The 17,902-nt window shown below is 37.0% G+C and overlaps 1 protein-coding gene across 2 annotated transcripts in view; it reads left to right on the top strand.

Moving 5' to 3' along the window:
* Window positions 1-17,561, top strand: part of PLPPR4 (phospholipid phosphatase related 4) — a 40,329-nt gene extending 22,768 nt beyond the window's left edge. For both annotated transcript variants that reach the window (XM_038541234.1, XM_038541235.1), the window contains 5 exons: window positions 5,724-5,853; window positions 8,031-8,226; window positions 9,837-9,894; window positions 10,652-10,825; window positions 13,682-17,561. In XM_038541234.1, coding sequence (XP_038397162.1) covers window positions 5,724-5,853; window positions 8,031-8,226; window positions 9,837-9,894; window positions 10,652-10,825; window positions 13,682-15,007 — 1,884 coding nt within the window. In that variant the 3' untranslated portion in view covers window positions 15,008-17,561. The remainder of the gene's footprint in view (window positions 1-5,723; window positions 5,854-8,030; window positions 8,227-9,836; window positions 9,895-10,651; window positions 10,826-13,681) is intronic.
* Window positions 17,562-17,902: the final 341 nt, after the last annotated feature.

Genomic DNA, 17,902 nt, shown 5'->3' with positions numbered 1-17,902 from the left:
TTAAAAGTTCTCAAAATACTTTGTAAATTAATGAGTTATTTGAACTCCAGTTAACCCCAGGGTGACTGGAACTATTAATGATGTGCTTGGAAATAGCTGAGACTCAAACTTATAAAACATATTTAAAGTGCAGTATTGCTCAGAATAATAGCATTTTCCTATCATTTCTCTAATGACTTACTAAAAAATCCATATCATCAGTCATCTGACAAGAGCAAAAAGAATATATGCTTTAAACTATTACACCAGGAAGCATTTCTCCTAGTTGGGGTGTAATCCCCAAATTTATTATAATAGAATACTTGAAATAAAATTCTGTACAAATGTTCATGACTGTGTTGATATTAAATACAAGACCATTTGATATTTAATCATTTAAATAATTTTCTCTTCATATATCCAGAAGCCTTTCTTCCCTAGGGTATTTTATTACATTTTTAAGAAAGCGAGTCTAATTGTAGCACTTGCTGCTGGAACCGTTTATCTCACACTGATCCCTTTGCTAACACTGTTACATGTCTTGGGAACAATGACCTTGGCCTCAACACTGTGTTCCTGCCGCTGTGACTCCTTCATTTCCTTAATAAATATTCAACATGCAATTTAAGGGTGTTTTCTGGGGCTTCTGGCCAAAGCTTTCTTTCTTGAGCCCTGAGAAATGACAGGGCAAATCTGAACCTGGAAATCCAGTGCCAATCCCCCCACAAAGGACCCACTGAATCTAGGGATCTCTACAGGGCCTCCAGAGTGGCTGCATGCCTCCTAATGAAACAAAAGGCAAACTAGGAAACTATTTATACTCTGGGGTCCCTAAATTCCCTCCTATCACTTAGAGCTCTGTGACACTCCAGGATGTCAGTGGTTCTTTTCTTCCACACTGGGTTTGTAGCTCTGGGGTAAACACACAGTGGAAAACCAAATCCTGACTTTACTCACATCTAATACTGCTTTCACACCTTTCTCCCAGATATATATCATACTTCTTCCAGACTTCTTTCCAATTCCATTTTCTCCTCTATCTTTAAGGACTTATCCCAAAACATTCATTTTCTCAACATTGGTCTTATAGAGTCTATAGTCTCCTTGTCCTGGACCCATAATTCTGTCTCTAATCTTACTACATAGTTACTATTCTAATCTCCTCCTCTTTTCCTGAAAGTGAAAAATAACAAGTAGACTCTCATTGTCAACCATCAAGGATACTCTGCTTTCTTTTTATCTATATTCTAGGATAAACCTGTTGCAAAATGGGGTGGTGAGTGGAGGAGGGAAAGCAAGAGGAGTCCTTCATTTTGAAATGATTTTTAAAGCCCACCTCTGATAGGCATTAAGGAGGGCACTTGATGTGATGAGCAGTGGGTGTTACATGTAACTGGTGAATCACTAAATCCTACACCTGAGACTAATAATACACTATATGTTAACTAAATTGAATTTAAATTAAAAAAAAAACTTTTTTAAAGCCCATTTTTATGAGGAGAGGCATTTCCTGCTCTCATCCATTCACTTGGAGAGAAGACCATGTAAAACAAAAGACCTCATGTCAGCAATAGTCTCTTTAAAAGAATCTTTATATGAACAAAAGAAGATCAACTGATTTTTGATACAGGCATTTAAATATAAATCACTTTGTGTTTGCTTTTCAGATTTTTAAAAAAATGCTTGGAGAGATATTTTAAAAATAACTTGTCTTCGTGATGTTGTACCAGAAACTGTAAAAATTCCTTTCGTGTCTGTGAAATACTTTTTCTTATATCTCTGAAATTGCCCTTAAAATGGAAAATTTCATCCTTAATATTCCCTTTTCATTTACTTTAAAGTGATAATGAAATAAGTATTTTGTTCAGTCCTTTGGAGATTGTATCTCCAGGAAAACAAAATAGGACATCGTAAATCTTCATGAAGTCTATATGAATAGAAAAAAACATACACTTTCTCATCCCTGGAAGTACATTTTTATTACAAATTTTTTTCATTTGTTTTTACTGAAGTTCGATTTGCCAACATATAGTATAACACCCAGTGCTCATCCCATCAACCAGTCACCCAGTTACCCAAACCCCCCACCCACCTCCCCTTCCGCAACCCTTTGTTCATTTCCCAAAGTTAAGAGTCTTTCAAGGTTTGTCTCCCTCTCTAATTTTTAAAAGATAAATATATCTAACCTGATGGGAGAATTCTATTGGATTTTGATTATAGTTCTTAGTTTTATGACAATCAAAATGTACAATATTAAATGTATTAGGGTTTCCAAAAAGATATTCAACTGGGATCCCTGGGTGGCTCAGCGGGTTAGCGCCTGCCTTCGGGCCAGAACATGATCCTGGAGTCCCGGGATGGAGTCCCACATCGGGCTCCCTGCATGGAGCCTGCTTCTTCTCCCTCTGCCTGTGTCCCTGTGTCTCTCTCTGTGTCTCTCATGAATAAGTAAATAAAATCTTTAAAAAAAAGATATTCAACTGCATATTTAATCACTGAAGATACTACTATAAATATTATACTTTTTGTCATTTTCTTTTGTTGGTTTCACAAGAAAGATTTCTTTGATTGTGAGTTCTCCCTGTGGTGGCTAGGGCCATGTCCATATGATTAATAAAAAGAAATCTATTTCTCACCATGTCTCCCCCACAGCAGAGTCACTTCAGAATCTCTTCCAAAAACCCACCCAAGATATTCAACAAGAAAAAAAAATATTTTTTGGCCTGTGTACAGATAAAATAGGATACTGTGAAAAGATGCTTGTCACAGACTGTTTTCTATTTGCAAATGACAAAAGCAACAAATAATTTTGTCAGAGCCTAAACTCTGAAACCATATTTGAGCACAACAGCTTGCCATTCAGAATGAGGAAACAAGCAGAAGCATTTAGAAATACATCAGGAAGCATCTCCCTTCCCCCTAAGGAGAATTCCTTCGTTAGACAAAATTGAACCACTTTGAAAATTCATGCAGTGACATATAGATCAAGGTTAAGTGAATAGAACTGTGAGGAGAAAATTGATGCATTTCCTAGAGAGGACAGTTGGGTGATGTCAAAATAATGACAAGAAACCTTGATCCATAATCAAGCCAAATAGTATTAAAGAACTCTCTTGACATATGAGTTCTAAGCATATTAAACAACTAAAATAAAACTCCTGAAATCTCAAGGTCATTTGAGATAATGGCTATTGTGTTGTATGATAAGACATATTTCCCTAATGGCACTACACAAATAAAATCTTATATAATTTAGCATTCCTGGTCAAAGTATGCATCATTACATACATAATTGAAGAGAGGGGAAAATTATTCTCAGGATTATTTTTGAGGAAGTGAAGATGAAATCATCTTTTAACCATACAGCAATGCATTTCAGAAGTGAGCGGTTAATTTTCTTTGAAATGATGAATTTGAGATAAACATTATCTTACTCTATGAGCGTGTATAGTACGTCACATCTCTCTATGCTGAATATAGGACGGATTGTGTTTCCAGGTCTAACTTAAAATGATAATGTAGGATGATATTTTTCAAGAAGTATAAAGAGCTAATTCACTCTTCAATGATTTGAAAAAAAAAAAAACATGTTTTGATGATTTCTATACAATGGATCTTAAGGATGTTTATCACGTTTGCCACGTGATTTTCACACGTGTGGTTATTGGTAGAGTTCCATTAAGGATGTTTATCACGTTTGCCACGTGATTTTCACACGTGTGGTTATTGGTAGAGTTCCATTAATAAAGTTATTTTTATACAAATTAAGATTCTTTATAATTGCACACATACCACAATACCAACAGAACTAAGTATAGCAGACTGAACATTCAAAACAGAAGACTTACTGCCATTAGTTTACAAGAACTGTAATCTTAAATACTTGATAAAATATAAGTTAAGCTAGTAATGAGAACTGGGAAGTTTATCTAGGGAAATTTGTTTGAGCCCCTTATCGTGACTATGACCTTGAAAGAGACTGCAGTGTCTCCAAAACTTGACTTTTCTCAGCTCCAAACATTTCTACCAATCAATATCACATTTCATAATAATCCCTTAGGCACAATGATCTTAAATATTTGAACTTTTAAATAAATAAAACTCATAATTTCAAATCTTGCTATTCTTATATACCATAACTAACAGCCGGAATGCCCAGGATAATTAGCCAACCAGAATCCCAAAGTGAAGGTAACAAACACAAGTCCTATGATGCCAGGCATTGTGTCAGATGGTGAGAATTAAAGGTAAATGAGAAATGTCCCTCCCCTCAGGGGGTTTTGGTCTAGTGAGAGACAAACAAATGAACAGTTGAAGTGCACTTTAACCAAGCTATGCTAAAAAGGAGGGATGAGATGCTAGAGAAGCTAGGAAGGGGACATAATTCAATTTAGGGTGCTGTAGGATGTTTCAAGGAAAACTTCCTAAAGGAAATAATGCCTAACTATATTGGGTCCCTTCTTTGATGTCCTATGTCCTAGAATCCAATAGCAAATACACTTTTCTTTATCTTAAAATCTTTACCTGATATGTTAATCCTTCTAATACTACAGTATGACATTGTCCATTGTAAACACATTTTCTTTTCTTTCTTTCTTTCTTTCTTTCTTTCTTTCTTTCTTTCTTTCTTTCTTTCTTTCTTTCTTTCTTTCTTTCTTTCTTTTCTTTCCTTCCTTCCTTCCTTCCTTCCTTCCTTCCTTTCTTCCTTCCTTCCTTTTTTTTGAAAGAAAGAGAGAGAAAGCACAGGGTGGGGAGAAGTAGAGGGAGAGGGAGGGAGAGAATCTTAGAATCTCCGTGCCCAGCACAGAGCCTGGCGTTGGAGCCCTGCCTCACAATCCTGTGATCATGACCTGATGCCAAAATCAAGAGTCAGAGGCTCCACCGACTGAGCCACCCAGGGACCCCTGCAAACACATTTTCTAATCTTATACCTAAGAAGTAGTGACCTGCTTACCTAAATTCTCATGTAATCTGCATTCTCCAGCAAAATAGCTGCCAGCCACATGTGGCTATTTCCATGTTGTCTAAACTGATTTAAATTTTTAAATACTGAATTAAATGCAGTGAAGTGAAATTAACAATTTACCTCCTCAGTTGTAGTAGCTAAAGTTCAAGGCTCCATAGCCACATGTGGGTAGTAGCAGCCCTATCGGACAGGATGGAAATATTTTCACCATCACAGAAATTTTTATTGGACAGCTTGGCATTAGATAACACCTTTCTAACTTCATGCATGGCTTCCATGGGTCGAACTTTCTGTTCAATTCTGAACTGGTTTATTGAAACAATATGTTAGTAAAATTTCCTAATCCTAGCCCTGGTGCTTACTTTATTTCTCCTCGATCTCACCAGCCATCATGTTTTTGTGCTTTAAGAGATGAAATGCCAAGACTCTAAGAGTTAGGCAGAGTCAGTCATCGTGCAATTAGTCAATTAGGCATCATCCCTGCATGTTGTTGAGCAAAGGGCCAAAGATTGAGTGCTGCAACAGCATGAAAATGCTAGGATAATATCACACCCTTGGCCAGTACATAGGTACCCAGAAGATCCAACCAGTGCTCTCTACAGTGTTCTGATTGCTTCTTCTCACTACTCCCTCAACTACTCAGGAGACATTGCTCACATCTCTAACACTTTTAAGAAAAAGACATCTGTACCTTGTTGAACTGATGATGTGTTAAGAGATAACTTGGAATTCATTTGTACCCATTGAGTCCATTCTGAACACTATCCTGTCTTTGCAGATTATGGTAGGGGAAGGAATTCTCTACTGTTGCCTGTCCAAAAGAAGAAATGGGGTTGGACTGGAGCCCAACATCAATGCCGGAGGCTGCAATTTCAACTCCTTCCTTAGAAGAGCTGTCAGATTTGTTGGTGGGTGTGGGGAACCACAAAGAAAGGAAATGTTTTTTTTAATAGAAATGTTATATTTAATTACAGATATTAAATCTTTAAAGCTATAATTTAAATGTATAATTTCGGGTACATGATGAGTTTTACATTATACAAAAAAACGTTAAAACAGTAAGATTTGGGCTTTGTATCTGTAATGTGTTATTTACAGCTATAGTCCTTGTTTTGAGAGCTAACCCGCCATGCATTTCAGTATATTTCTGGTCTTAGCTGTAGTTAAAGCATAAATTTAGTTTAAAATGGTTTCTCTGGATGTGTGTTCATTTTTGAAAGTGGAGAATAAATGTCAGCAATGTCCTAATGGCCATTAGGAATGGATAACTCTTCAGAAATTAGTTTAGCCACATCAGTGATTCCATTTCAATTCTCTTGGACTGCTCATCCAGAAGTTACTGCACATGGAAATGTCACCATAGAGAACCAAATTGTGGTTATTTTTCCTTAGTTATAGCCTCTAACTTTACTCCTATTTTTTATGAGATCTATAGAAAATCAGCATCCGAATCTAACCGTTATCTAAACTCTCATCTCTTGATTAGCATATGACCATCTTAATGTTAGAATCACAGGCCTTTTGGCTTTTTTAGCTGAATTGAGAAGTCAAAACACAGTATATGACATCAGTATGAATGTTTTACATTCATTCCCAGGAAGTCAGTAAAAAACTACTTCACCTGTAACCTCTCAGCTCAAAAGAATAGGTGATTAAAAAAAAAAAAAAGAATAGGTAATTTCATTTACTATCTAGAAGGTAATTAAATGCAACCTTCTCTCCTGCTAGAGGAAAAGTCTGGTCTAAAAATTATGCATTAGACTCTGTTCTGCTAAGCAAGGTTCTTGGATGTGGTAATCCAAGAACAGACCCCTTAGCACAAACTGAGGCAAGGAAAGAAATCTTTAGGACATATAGCTGATCTCAGACAAAAACTTCCCCAAGGCTGTGAAAAGCCTCGTGCCTGTAAGGATGGTCCATCCTACCCTAGAGAACAGTGTCCCAGAGTCAGCAACTCCATTCTCCGTGGGTCTGGAGATTGTCATGGATGGGTTTCCCCACTAAAGCATACTCCTCTCCAAGACCTTACATGCTGCTAGGAATCAAAATATAGAAATGAAGGTCCTATGTCTTGAATCCCAGGTGAGAGGATGGAGAAGAAATTGGGAGAGTAGTTGCTAGGTGGGGATAAGCAGAAAAGGAAAGTGGAAACCAGGGTAATGGGCAGGCCAGCAAATGTGGTCTGGAGGATTCTACTGATGAATTTCTCAGCTGCCTCTTGCATTGATTTCTATGAGCAAATCATGAGTCAGAATCCAGACTGTCAAGTCAGAGTGAATTCAGAGTGTCAAGACAATGTAAAGGAAGCTGGCAAGTTCAGATTATGTGTATGTGAGCAGAACTTAGCTCCCACGCAAGGGACTTGGAGCAGGAATGGAGTTTGAGTGTACAACCTGCATCAGAGTTTGTGGGTTTATGTTTTGAGACTGGCCCCCAGGAGACAAAAGAAAGAATTTGCACAGGGAGATACGAGAACATCATCTCTGAATTCCAAATATGCAGGAAGTCTTCCATAGCCCTGTACCCAATAGATGATGATTATTTCCATGACAGGACCCACCTGCCCTCTTCGCTGTTTTAATGAGTATTCCTGGTATGACTGCAGCTTGTAGTGAGTTGGAACCAGTTCTGCAGGGTTTGGCAACTGAGGCTGGAGTCAGGAAGTACTGGGGAAAGAGCCCTGAAAGCTCAGACATGCTAAGCAATTTTAAATAATTTTGAATTTTCCTTCATTGCCCATATTTAATCCTTCTCAAATCACACAATTGGTCACCTTTACATGTCCCAGGTGTGTGACAAGCGACCTATGGTAATAATATTAAGAATGGGTCCTATTTTTACCAAAGTGATGAAAGTACCTCAAATGACGACCTTGGAGACACTCACTGCCCTTATTTTGGCAATGAGTATCTGGTTTAAAGGTTTAGAAATCTCCTATACTAATTTTCTCTAAATAAACTCAGAGAAAATGATCTCAACAGATTTGCAGGTCACCACGGAAATGTATAATAAACATGGTTGGTGACGGCACAGCATCAGCATGAAGCACTAACTTGATCACAATTTCTTTTCCTTTTGCTTATAGGTGTTCATGTGTTTGGACTGTGCTCTACGGCTCTCATTACAGATATCATACAGCTCTCCACAGGGTATCAGGCACCATACTTTCTGACCGTGTGCAAGCCGAACTACACCTCTCTGAATGTGTCTTGTAAAGAAAATTCCTATATTGTAGAAGATATTTGCTCAGGATCTGACCTTACAGTTATCAACAGTGGCAGGTTAGAAATTGAGATTTTGAAACTTCCTGTGTCAGTGTTTTCATTGTACATGAATAGCGTGGCGAATTGTTTTAGGCTTACATTTGTCAGTCATAATGATTTTGGTTTGCTTTTTTCTTTTCTGTGTTTTTAATTCAGTGATTCCCTTAGTTATACCATAGAAACTCTTTGGTGGCTCATTCCAAATCCTTCTGTCTCACAAATTTCAGCCTCATATTCTTGCCACTAATCTTCATATCATCAGATCCTTTCATGTTTTCTGATCTACTACTTATGGTTTTAGGATATCACAATTAGTTTCTTTTAGGATGTTTACAATTAGTCATGACTTATAGTCAATACGCATTCCTTAAGTGGAAAACTAAGCATCAATATCTTATCTCCACTATGTGCTTTATTTTTTAAAAATCATGTGAATTTTCTTTCTGGTAGAGTTTTCTACATACATCTTCTTTGCATAAACCCAGAAGATCAGTATAGCTTCTAACCTTGCATTTTAGAAAATAAAAGACAGAGAAATTCAAGAAAATACCAATGCATTAAGTTTTTTTCAGTCAGTAAAGTAAAAGTTAAACTTTTTTGGCAAGAGATAATGTTTTGGAAGTTCAAAAGAAATAAATTACAGAAGGACGAAGGGCAATAAGTGATTGCTATAAGAATTGCATTTGTCATTCAGTGAGTTCCCAAAATTGTTTTGAGTCGAAAATAAGTAAGTACCCTTGAAGAAGCAGACCTGATATTATGTAATTATACACATTCAAGTTCTCATGGTCCATTCAATAATTTTGAAGCTACCTTTAAGACCTATGTCCTCTATTCTTTCTCAGTCTTTTTACATATCTTGTCTGTGTTAAGTGGTAATCCTTTTTCTTGGGTACCAAATAATTAGGAAAACATTAATATAACTGAGTTTTATCTTTTTTAACCTTTTTTTTTAACCATTAAAAGAAATATTTGGGTTTTTTTCTTTCGCCTGTCCTTTTCAGTGTCTCTTCCATATCCTGTGTTCCACCTCTCCTACCTTGCTTCTTAAATCATTTAACTAAATAAGATGCTCTGTGAGTCTTGAGATGATAATTATGTGAAAGTAGAACATACAAAGAAACATTTTGTTAAAATTGGACTTCTTGTGTTTTCTTGAGTGTAAAAAATACATTTAGACCCATTGCTGTGAGAAAACAATGTTGTCTTTTAAAGTCTTATGTAAATGAAACCGTATATTTAGGAGCATAGGAAAAGCTTCAGAGCTTTAAAATCCTAGGTTTTATGATTTACTTTAAACTGATATAATTCGAATACCAAAGAACAATGATAATGTTTTCCAATCCACTTCTACTTCCAACCATCATTCCAATGGTGTAACAAAGTGATCCCCTTCAAGTTGGCACTTTCTATTGAAAAGCACATTTCTACTATTTAATTCTAATGGTGATTAGCAGTGTTTATTTTATCACTCAGATCTTTCTCCAGAAAACTAAACAGAAATTAAAGTTATCACTTATTGCCTTGAGGCTTTTAAGTTGAACATTTTAACCATCCAGTGTTCTTGAGAGGATTGTTAGCAGTGGATCTGAAATAGGAGGCATAATTTGACTGTCTTCCTTTGGCAGAAAATCATTCCCTTCTCAACATGCGACCCTTGCCGCCTTTGCAGCTGTGTATGTTTCGGTAAGTCACTGGCTCTTTTTCATTGGTCTGTGTCCTGGGGAAAATCAGAAAGGACTGTTGTCTCCAAGTGACTAATTAGATTATATAGCTGTGCAATCACTGAACAGTAAACTTGAGTACAGCAATCCTTCAACACAATTGCATTGAAAGCAGAAATTGGATGATACTGTACACGGTATTATAGTAAAAGAAATTTTCTACACAGTCTTCGTATTTACTCAGCCTGGTATACCTTCCATGTAATATACCTCATGGCAGGGTATTGTGAACTACATGAATGTTATAAATGCCCAAACCAAAAGAATTGTTAAGCACACACATACACACACATACATATGTGCTTTCCTTTCAGTATTTATGTAACAAGGAGTTCAAAGTCAGTCTAAATGTGATAAATGATATACAATGAATTGTCATCACGTCTGATTAATACAATAGTCCATCAGATCTTATGTAAGAAAAGTGGGTTGAAATTATGTGAAAAATAGCACAGCAACTAAACAGTTATCTGGCTAATTCTACTGCTTCAATTTGTCTTTCAAACTTCCATGTAATTAAATGAGATCTGTTTTTTATTTGATGAATTTTGCTATATATTTCCTCTTTTTCAGGTATAGAACATAACCATGGCAAGGGGAATGGAAGAGTAAAATTAATGTCAAGTGTACCAGTTAGACTTTGAGTCAACTTTTTAATTTGATTATAATTTAATAGTAAAATGACCATTCTAACATACCAGATTTCTTTCATTTTTCAGATGTACTTCAATTCCACATTAACAGATTCCTCTAAGCTTCTCAAACCTCTCTTGGTCTTCACCTTTATTATCTGCGGGATCATCTGTGGGCTCACACGGATAACTCAATATAAGAACCACCCAGTTGATGTCTACTGTGGCTTTCTAATAGGAGGAGGAATTGCTCTGTACTTGGTAAACAATTTACTATTCTTATTTGATAAACCACAGTTTAAGTGGAAAACATGCATTGAACATTTTTGCACTGTAATAATTTTCTTGCAATGTAGTTTATAGTCATGAGAAAATCTCTGAGTGCATCTCCATCCTGTGCCAAAACACATATCCTGCTTTCAGCAAAATAATTTTTTTAAACCCATACCATGGACCAGAAACTGCAACTTTAGGATTATTGCATTTTTACACACACACACCTGAAAGGGTCAAGGACTATTTTTGCTACTATAATTTTATAGATGAGGAAAGTAAATATAAGTGAAACTAAAGGTTTGGTGGAAGTTTATATAACTTGCCCAAGAACACAAATGTAGCACTGGGATATGTTAGCACCAACTAATACTGAATTCTTAGTATAGCAGTACTCTATTTTCAAGCCTGATCTTCCTTCAGAAAAAATATTCTCAGCATAAGAAAACTGAAATTGCCCATTTCATGCATTTGTTCATGCATTCATTCATTCACTCATTCAATATCTGATCTGTGCCAGGTACTATACTCAGCATCAGAACAGTGAGAAATAAGGTATAGCCTTGAGGAGTTTTCTGTGTAAAGACTGATAATAAATTTAAATAGTTGCAATATGCTAAATGATATATTTTGTTCATTTAGTGAACAAAATGCTTTGGGAATAGCAAACTGAAGAAGGAAGTTAGAGAAGCCTTCCTAGAAGTGATGTGGTTTTTAAGGAATAAGAAATTTTTTCTTAGAGCAAGGAAAGGAGGAAGGCCATCCAAGCGGAAGAAACTGCACATGCAAAAAGATGTAGGAGAGAGTCAAGTATAAGTGGAAGGTGAGGGACAGGAGGAGTAAGAGGTAATGGCCAGGTTTCTAGCTCGGAAGACTGGGCAGATGGTGACTTCATTAGTGGACCAAGAACATGATGGAGGAAGCAGGTTGGTGGAGGCAAAGGGTTTGTTACCTCAATTTAAAGATCAATAGACAATAAATAAATAAATAAATAAATAAATATCAATAGGCAGTTGAAGAGTTGCATCTGGAGCTCAAAAGGGCAATCAGTAGTGGAGAAATAGACAATGATGACAAAAAAATAGTGGAGAAACAGAATGATGACCAAAGTAGTAAAAACACTGAAGCAAGCGACTATTTTTCATTTTTATAAACTAGCATGGTCAGGATTGTCACTTCAAATCTCACACTTATGCATATGCTTTCTTCAGTGGAGGAGAAAGTGATCAAAGTAAAGTTAGCATGCCAGGGACTGCGCGTAAGCTTGGGTTTCCCATGGGAGTGTTGACTGGCAATGTGTGTCGCAGAATAAGCAAGGAAGACTGAGAACTGCCTCTCTCAAGTTCATGCATTGCCTTTGCATGGATGTGATTTCATCGTGTCCTGGAATTAGCCTGGGCTCCATACTCGGAAGGATTTGGGCTTGAATCTCAAATACCTCACATTTGGCTGAGTTACCTAATCTCTCAGAACCCTGTTTCTTCACTTATAAAATGAGAAGAATACTAGTTATTTCATATCATAGCAAGGATGGAGCAACTATATTAAGCACAGTGCTGGGCACTGCATGTTGAACAATATGGGCAGAGGTTACTTACGGTCTCGTGGACAATTTTCCTGAACCTACAACTTTAAATAAAATTATTAATAGAGCATTAGGTAGGGGCTGCACTTCCTGAGAACTCTGGCAGTGAGAGCATATATGGATACTATTTAGAAGAAAATTTGAACCAAGAATTAAAGTAGTTGGAGAGGCAGAAGCTTGACTTATTTCATTTCTGTTTGTACCCTATGCCCTGGAATTGGAAATTCTTCAATTCTAAGCCAATGCTATTGTAAATTGTTCAGCACTCTATAAAATGTTAAATCATTGGGATTCTTAGGTTTAATTTGAAAAGTGTCTACCATCTATGGAAATTAGTACCCAAATAGCTATCTGCTGCTTGCTCATGTCTAAATAAGCACCTCATAAATTGAAGATCCAACAGAGATTTAGTCTTCTCTGTATAAAAATTCTGACTCCAAATGTTGCCATATCCAAATTTTTATCCCCCAAATCTAAAATAATAAAAAATTAGTAGGTTGAGTATGAAGATAAGATTAAATAAAATGTAGCTCAAGTTTAGGGTACTAAAACACTGAATTGATCAGCACTGAATTGATCAAATATTACTTCCAAACTTAAGACCAAGTTAAAGGAAAGAATGTAGGTTCTCCAAACTAGTCATAATATCTGCCCTCTCTTTTGAGAACACTCTGTACAACGCTGAATACGCAGGGCTGTGTTTGATCTGAGTTTTAACAACATTCGTCCCTGACCTCACTGCAAAACATGATGGCATGTTTTATGAATGATTCACTGTTTTATATTTTTCACACCTCTCCTGCTTTCCATCATAAGGTGTGATTGAAAATGGAGGGTAAAATAAATCAGTTAAGCTATTCAGGGTGTCACTCGACAAGAGGTTCCTAAATCCAGAAAAATGAATTGCCTTGAAAAGCAGAAAAATGTCCTTATTTCTCTCATTGTCTGTCCTTTTTTCTCAAAATATACAGAGGATGAGATTCACCCAAACATCCAGTGGGATGGAGAAAGGACAGAAAGTCCAACTAATAAAAAATAATGGGCTCCTTATTTCTGAACAGTTAGTTCAAGGATTTATGATATAACTTAAATAAATTATGTCCTGAGTAATTGTAGTTTGGGTTTTTTGTTATTTGTATTAGTCAATGGTATGGAGAGAGCACCTACCTTATTTATATGCTTCAGTGGGTCCTCTAAGACAAATGTTTAGTGATCACGTCTTCTAGTGCATGGTGTTCATTGTTTCTCTTAAACACTAGGGCCTGTATGCTGTGGGGAACTTTCTGCCTAGCGAAGAGAGTATGTTTCAGCACAGAGACGCCCTCAGATCCCTGACAGACCTCAACCAAGACCCCACTCGAGTTTTATCTGCCAAAAATGGTAGCAGCAGTGATGGAATTGCTCACACAGAAGGCATCCTCAACCGAAACCACAGAGATGCTAGCTCATTGACAAACCTCAAAAGGGCAAATGCTGACGTAGAAATCATCACTCCACGGAGCCCCATGGGGAAGGAAAACATGGTTACCTTTAGCAATACCCTGCCCAGAGCCAACACCCCATCTGTGGAAGACCCTGTCAGAAGAAATGCCACCATTCATGCCTCTATGGATTCTGCTCGATCAAAGCAGCTTCTCACCCAGTGGAAGAATAAGAATGAAAGTCGGAAGTTGTCCCTGCAAGTTATAGAGACTGAGCCTGGACAGTCACCACCCAGATCCATAGAAATGAGGTCAAGCTCAGAGCCCTCCAGAGTGGGAGTGAATGGCGACCACCATGCTCCCAGCAATCAGTACCTCAAGATCCAGCCTGGCACTGTCCCCGGGTGTAACAATAGCATGCCTGGAGGACCAAGAGTATCCATTCAGTCCCGCCCTGGGTCCTCACAGTTAGTGCACATCCCCGAGGAGACCCAGGAAAACATAAGCACCTCTCCCAAAAGCAGCTCTGCTCGAGCCAAGTGGCTGAAGGCTGCCGAGAAGACTGTGGCCTGTAACAGAAGCAACAGCCAGCCCCGAATCATGCAAGTAATAGCTATGTCCAAGCAGCAGGGCGTCCTCCAAAGCAGCCCCAAGAACACTGAAGGTAGCACGGTCTCCTGCACTGGCTCCATCCGCTACAAAACCTTGACAGACCACGAACCCAGTGGGATCGTAAGGGTTGAGGCTCACCCAGAGAACAACAGGCCCATCATACAGATCCCGTCCACTGAAGGTGAGGGTAGTGGCTCCTGGAAATGGAAAGCCCCTGAAAAGGGCAGCCTTCGCCAAACTTATGAGCTCAACGATCTCAACAGGGACTCAGAAAGCTGTGAGTCCCTGAAAGACAGTTTTGGTTCTGGAGACCGCAAGAGAAGCAACATAGATAACAATGAGCATCACCACCACGGAATCACCACCATCCGCGTCACCCCAGTAGAGGGCAGCGAAATTGGCTCAGAGACGCTGTCCATCTCTTCCTCCCGCGACTCTACCCTGCGGAGAAAGGGCAACATCATCTTAATCCCTGAAAGAAGTAACAGCCCTGAAAACACTAGAAATATCTTCTACAAGGGAACCTCCCCAACACGGGCTTACAAAGATTGAATGATGGTGTTCAATCACTTGAGTGATCCCCAAAAGACCACGTGTTGATTCTATCTGTGCTCTGTTCCAGCGGATTGAGAAGACTTCTCGTCAAACTGGGTCATCTACCATCAGCCCGGAACTCAATGACTCTTGAGAACTATTACATTCAAGCTTGTAGATTTCACATCAAGGGGAGGGAAAAGCACAATGCAAGAACCTAATTAATGTGATAATGTGAAGAATCTTAAGACCTGTCTTCAAACTCAAAAGGTTTGCAGAAGGCAGTATCAGAAGAAAGCGGTTTCCTTCAGTGTATACTATTTTACTTCCTGAATGTGCCAACTTTAGGGATTTTTCTTTATAATTGGCTGTGGGAATCCAGAACACATGTTTCCCTACAGCAAAGGCCATGCAGTATTATATATTCATTTTGCAGAATCTGCACCTAAAGCTCAGTAAGGGTGGTGCTGATTATTATAGTACATATACCATGTAAACTCTCAAATTCTATTTAGCTGTGAAATAGTGGTGTGCAATTCCTTGTCAAAGAAATGCTACTGTATTAAGAAGATGCTGGCTGCTTTGTGTTAGAATAGGACACCCCGCAGCTTCTCTGTAGTGGCTCTGTCACAGTCAAAAAATGAAAAGGTTTTGTGCATTTCTTCAAAATTATACTTTCTTCAACAACAAGAATTGTGTAGAAATATTTTAAGTGAGAGGGAATAACTAATACATTTCTACATTGGTTTTTTTTTTGCTGCTTACTTTTTATTTAGGTATAGGTACTATTAATGGTTCTTAGTGAGTAAATTTGCATAATTTTAAAAATACATTGTTTTGGAGTCTTTTGAAATTGTGATCATATTTTGCATTTTATGGTTCCTCCTTTATTTATTAATTAAAAACTTCTTTTGGTGTTATGGGTATGTTTTTCTATTTTTAAATCAAGAATAACAGTTGACATTCCTTGAGCAAAATACATCGCTGTGAATTTATAAACAAGAAATCTGAACCAACACTTGACATTGTGAGTTACATTGCCAGCAACATTGGTTGCGTCTACGCTTGGATGTCTCCAACCAGCTGGCTTCGGTTGCTATCTTAACAAGTAATCCAAAAACTTCATTTTGTTCCAGATTATTAATTTTTATATCCTAATAACCAGTAAATAGTAGAGCAATAGTAGTTGGGTTTTACCTTCTTCCTTCAGATATTTTTATTAATTGGACATCAACTGGAAGAATCTGAAAAAAAATGCAAATTGATATTTGAAAGTATCTCACAGTATAAATTAAGAATGTATTTCTTCAAAATCTCTAAGTAGGCACAGTTTTAGTGCTTAATATGCAAACAACAGTTTTGCTACCTATCCTGAATAAAGCCTTCAGCCTAAATCAAAGGAAACCAATATTATCAATAAGAAGAAGATAAAACCAAAACATTTGGAGGTTTTTCCAACTTAAAAATTTAAGTATGGAGAAATATTTGGTTCTTGGAATTTAGTATCAAACCTTTTTTTACACCATTTCTTAGGAATTCTAATATACACTCGATGATTGCCAAGGGGATAAAAGGTAACAACAAAGCTGGTTGATTTGATCTGTTTCATTTTCAATGAGAACAGAAGGAGTTGTTTAGAGATAAAGACTATCACATCATTATCAACTTCTACAGGAAAAGGGCAAAGCTTTCTAGAGTCACCAACCTCCTAAAGCATTAGGGATTTAGCTGAAACCAGCAGAATTGAAAACTCTGGCAATAAAATATGATTCAACTATATCCCTTCTGGCAATTTCCTTCTCAGAGAGGGGAGTGGGAGTAAAACATTGCCTTCCCCACTTCTCGCTACTACCACCGTCACCACACTCCTACTGGCTTTTGCCATTGCATAGAGAGAAAGGTGGACTGGTTTTAGTACTCTGAAGAAAAAAAAAAAAAGCTGCAGCATTTCAGGTGCAGTAAGATGTTTCCTAATCTTTCCTATTTCTTAACAAAAGATTTTAAAGTACTTCTCTAGTCATTGAAGGGTTTTTTTTTCTTTACATAAATATTGATATATTCTTTTTCTACTCAAAGTGCCAAAGGCTACAGTTTTTAATGACTGAACCAATTGTATCACATTGTTAAGGAAATATAATGATAGTCGCTAGAACTCAGACCTCTGCATGTATATTTGATAATACATCTTTTGTAAAAAAAATTACAAAAAAATATTTGTTTACATTCCACTGGTACCTTAATTTAAAACAAATGAGACTAACAGGTGGTATCTCTTCTTAGTGTTCTATTTATCTGATTTGCTAATGAGAGCACTTCTTCCTGTGTTAGGCTGTGCTTTACTGAGAAAACCAAGTATTGAATAAAGAGAGTAATTATCTTTTTAAAGTAAATAAAATTATGAAAAAATATATATAATATATATAAAGTATCGTGTTTAATAAAATGTTATGCAATGTTTTCCAAACTGATAAAGTTTGTAAAGTGCTATAATGTATTTTGTTAAGTACAGATTAAAGCTATTGTGTGAGTATATTGTGCTAACATCATAGAAATAAAGATTAGATTTCTTCATCAAAATTGGAACATTTTGATTTTTTTACTTTAGACAGAGTGTGAATGGATAATAACTTGGCTTATGGGAAAACAGCTGAGGAATTAAGAATGAATCAGAACTGATTATATTCATAATTGTTTAGAAGAAAGAGTGTTACACTCACAAAGAAAAGTTTGTCAAACTATGCCATAATGTTCCCTCATCATTTAGAATTTCTATTTTGTGCTTATTATAGGAGCTCATTTAGATTTACTTAGACGTAGATTTCTCACATGTCAATGTTATAAAGTGTAAAAACAAAAATATGTCAGGGCCAATTGCTCTGAATCAATTTTTGACGAAGCGTAGCTGATGTGCCT

This window comes from Canis lupus, chromosome 6, assembly GCF_011100685.1.
Source record: "Canis lupus familiaris isolate Mischka breed German Shepherd chromosome 6, alternate assembly UU_Cfam_GSD_1.0, whole genome shotgun sequence".
In the NCBI taxonomy this organism is placed as follows: domain Eukaryota; kingdom Metazoa; phylum Chordata; class Mammalia; order Carnivora; family Canidae; genus Canis; species Canis lupus.
Note: the sequence above shows the minus strand (reverse complement) of the source record. Positions and strands in the feature narration are given on the sequence as shown.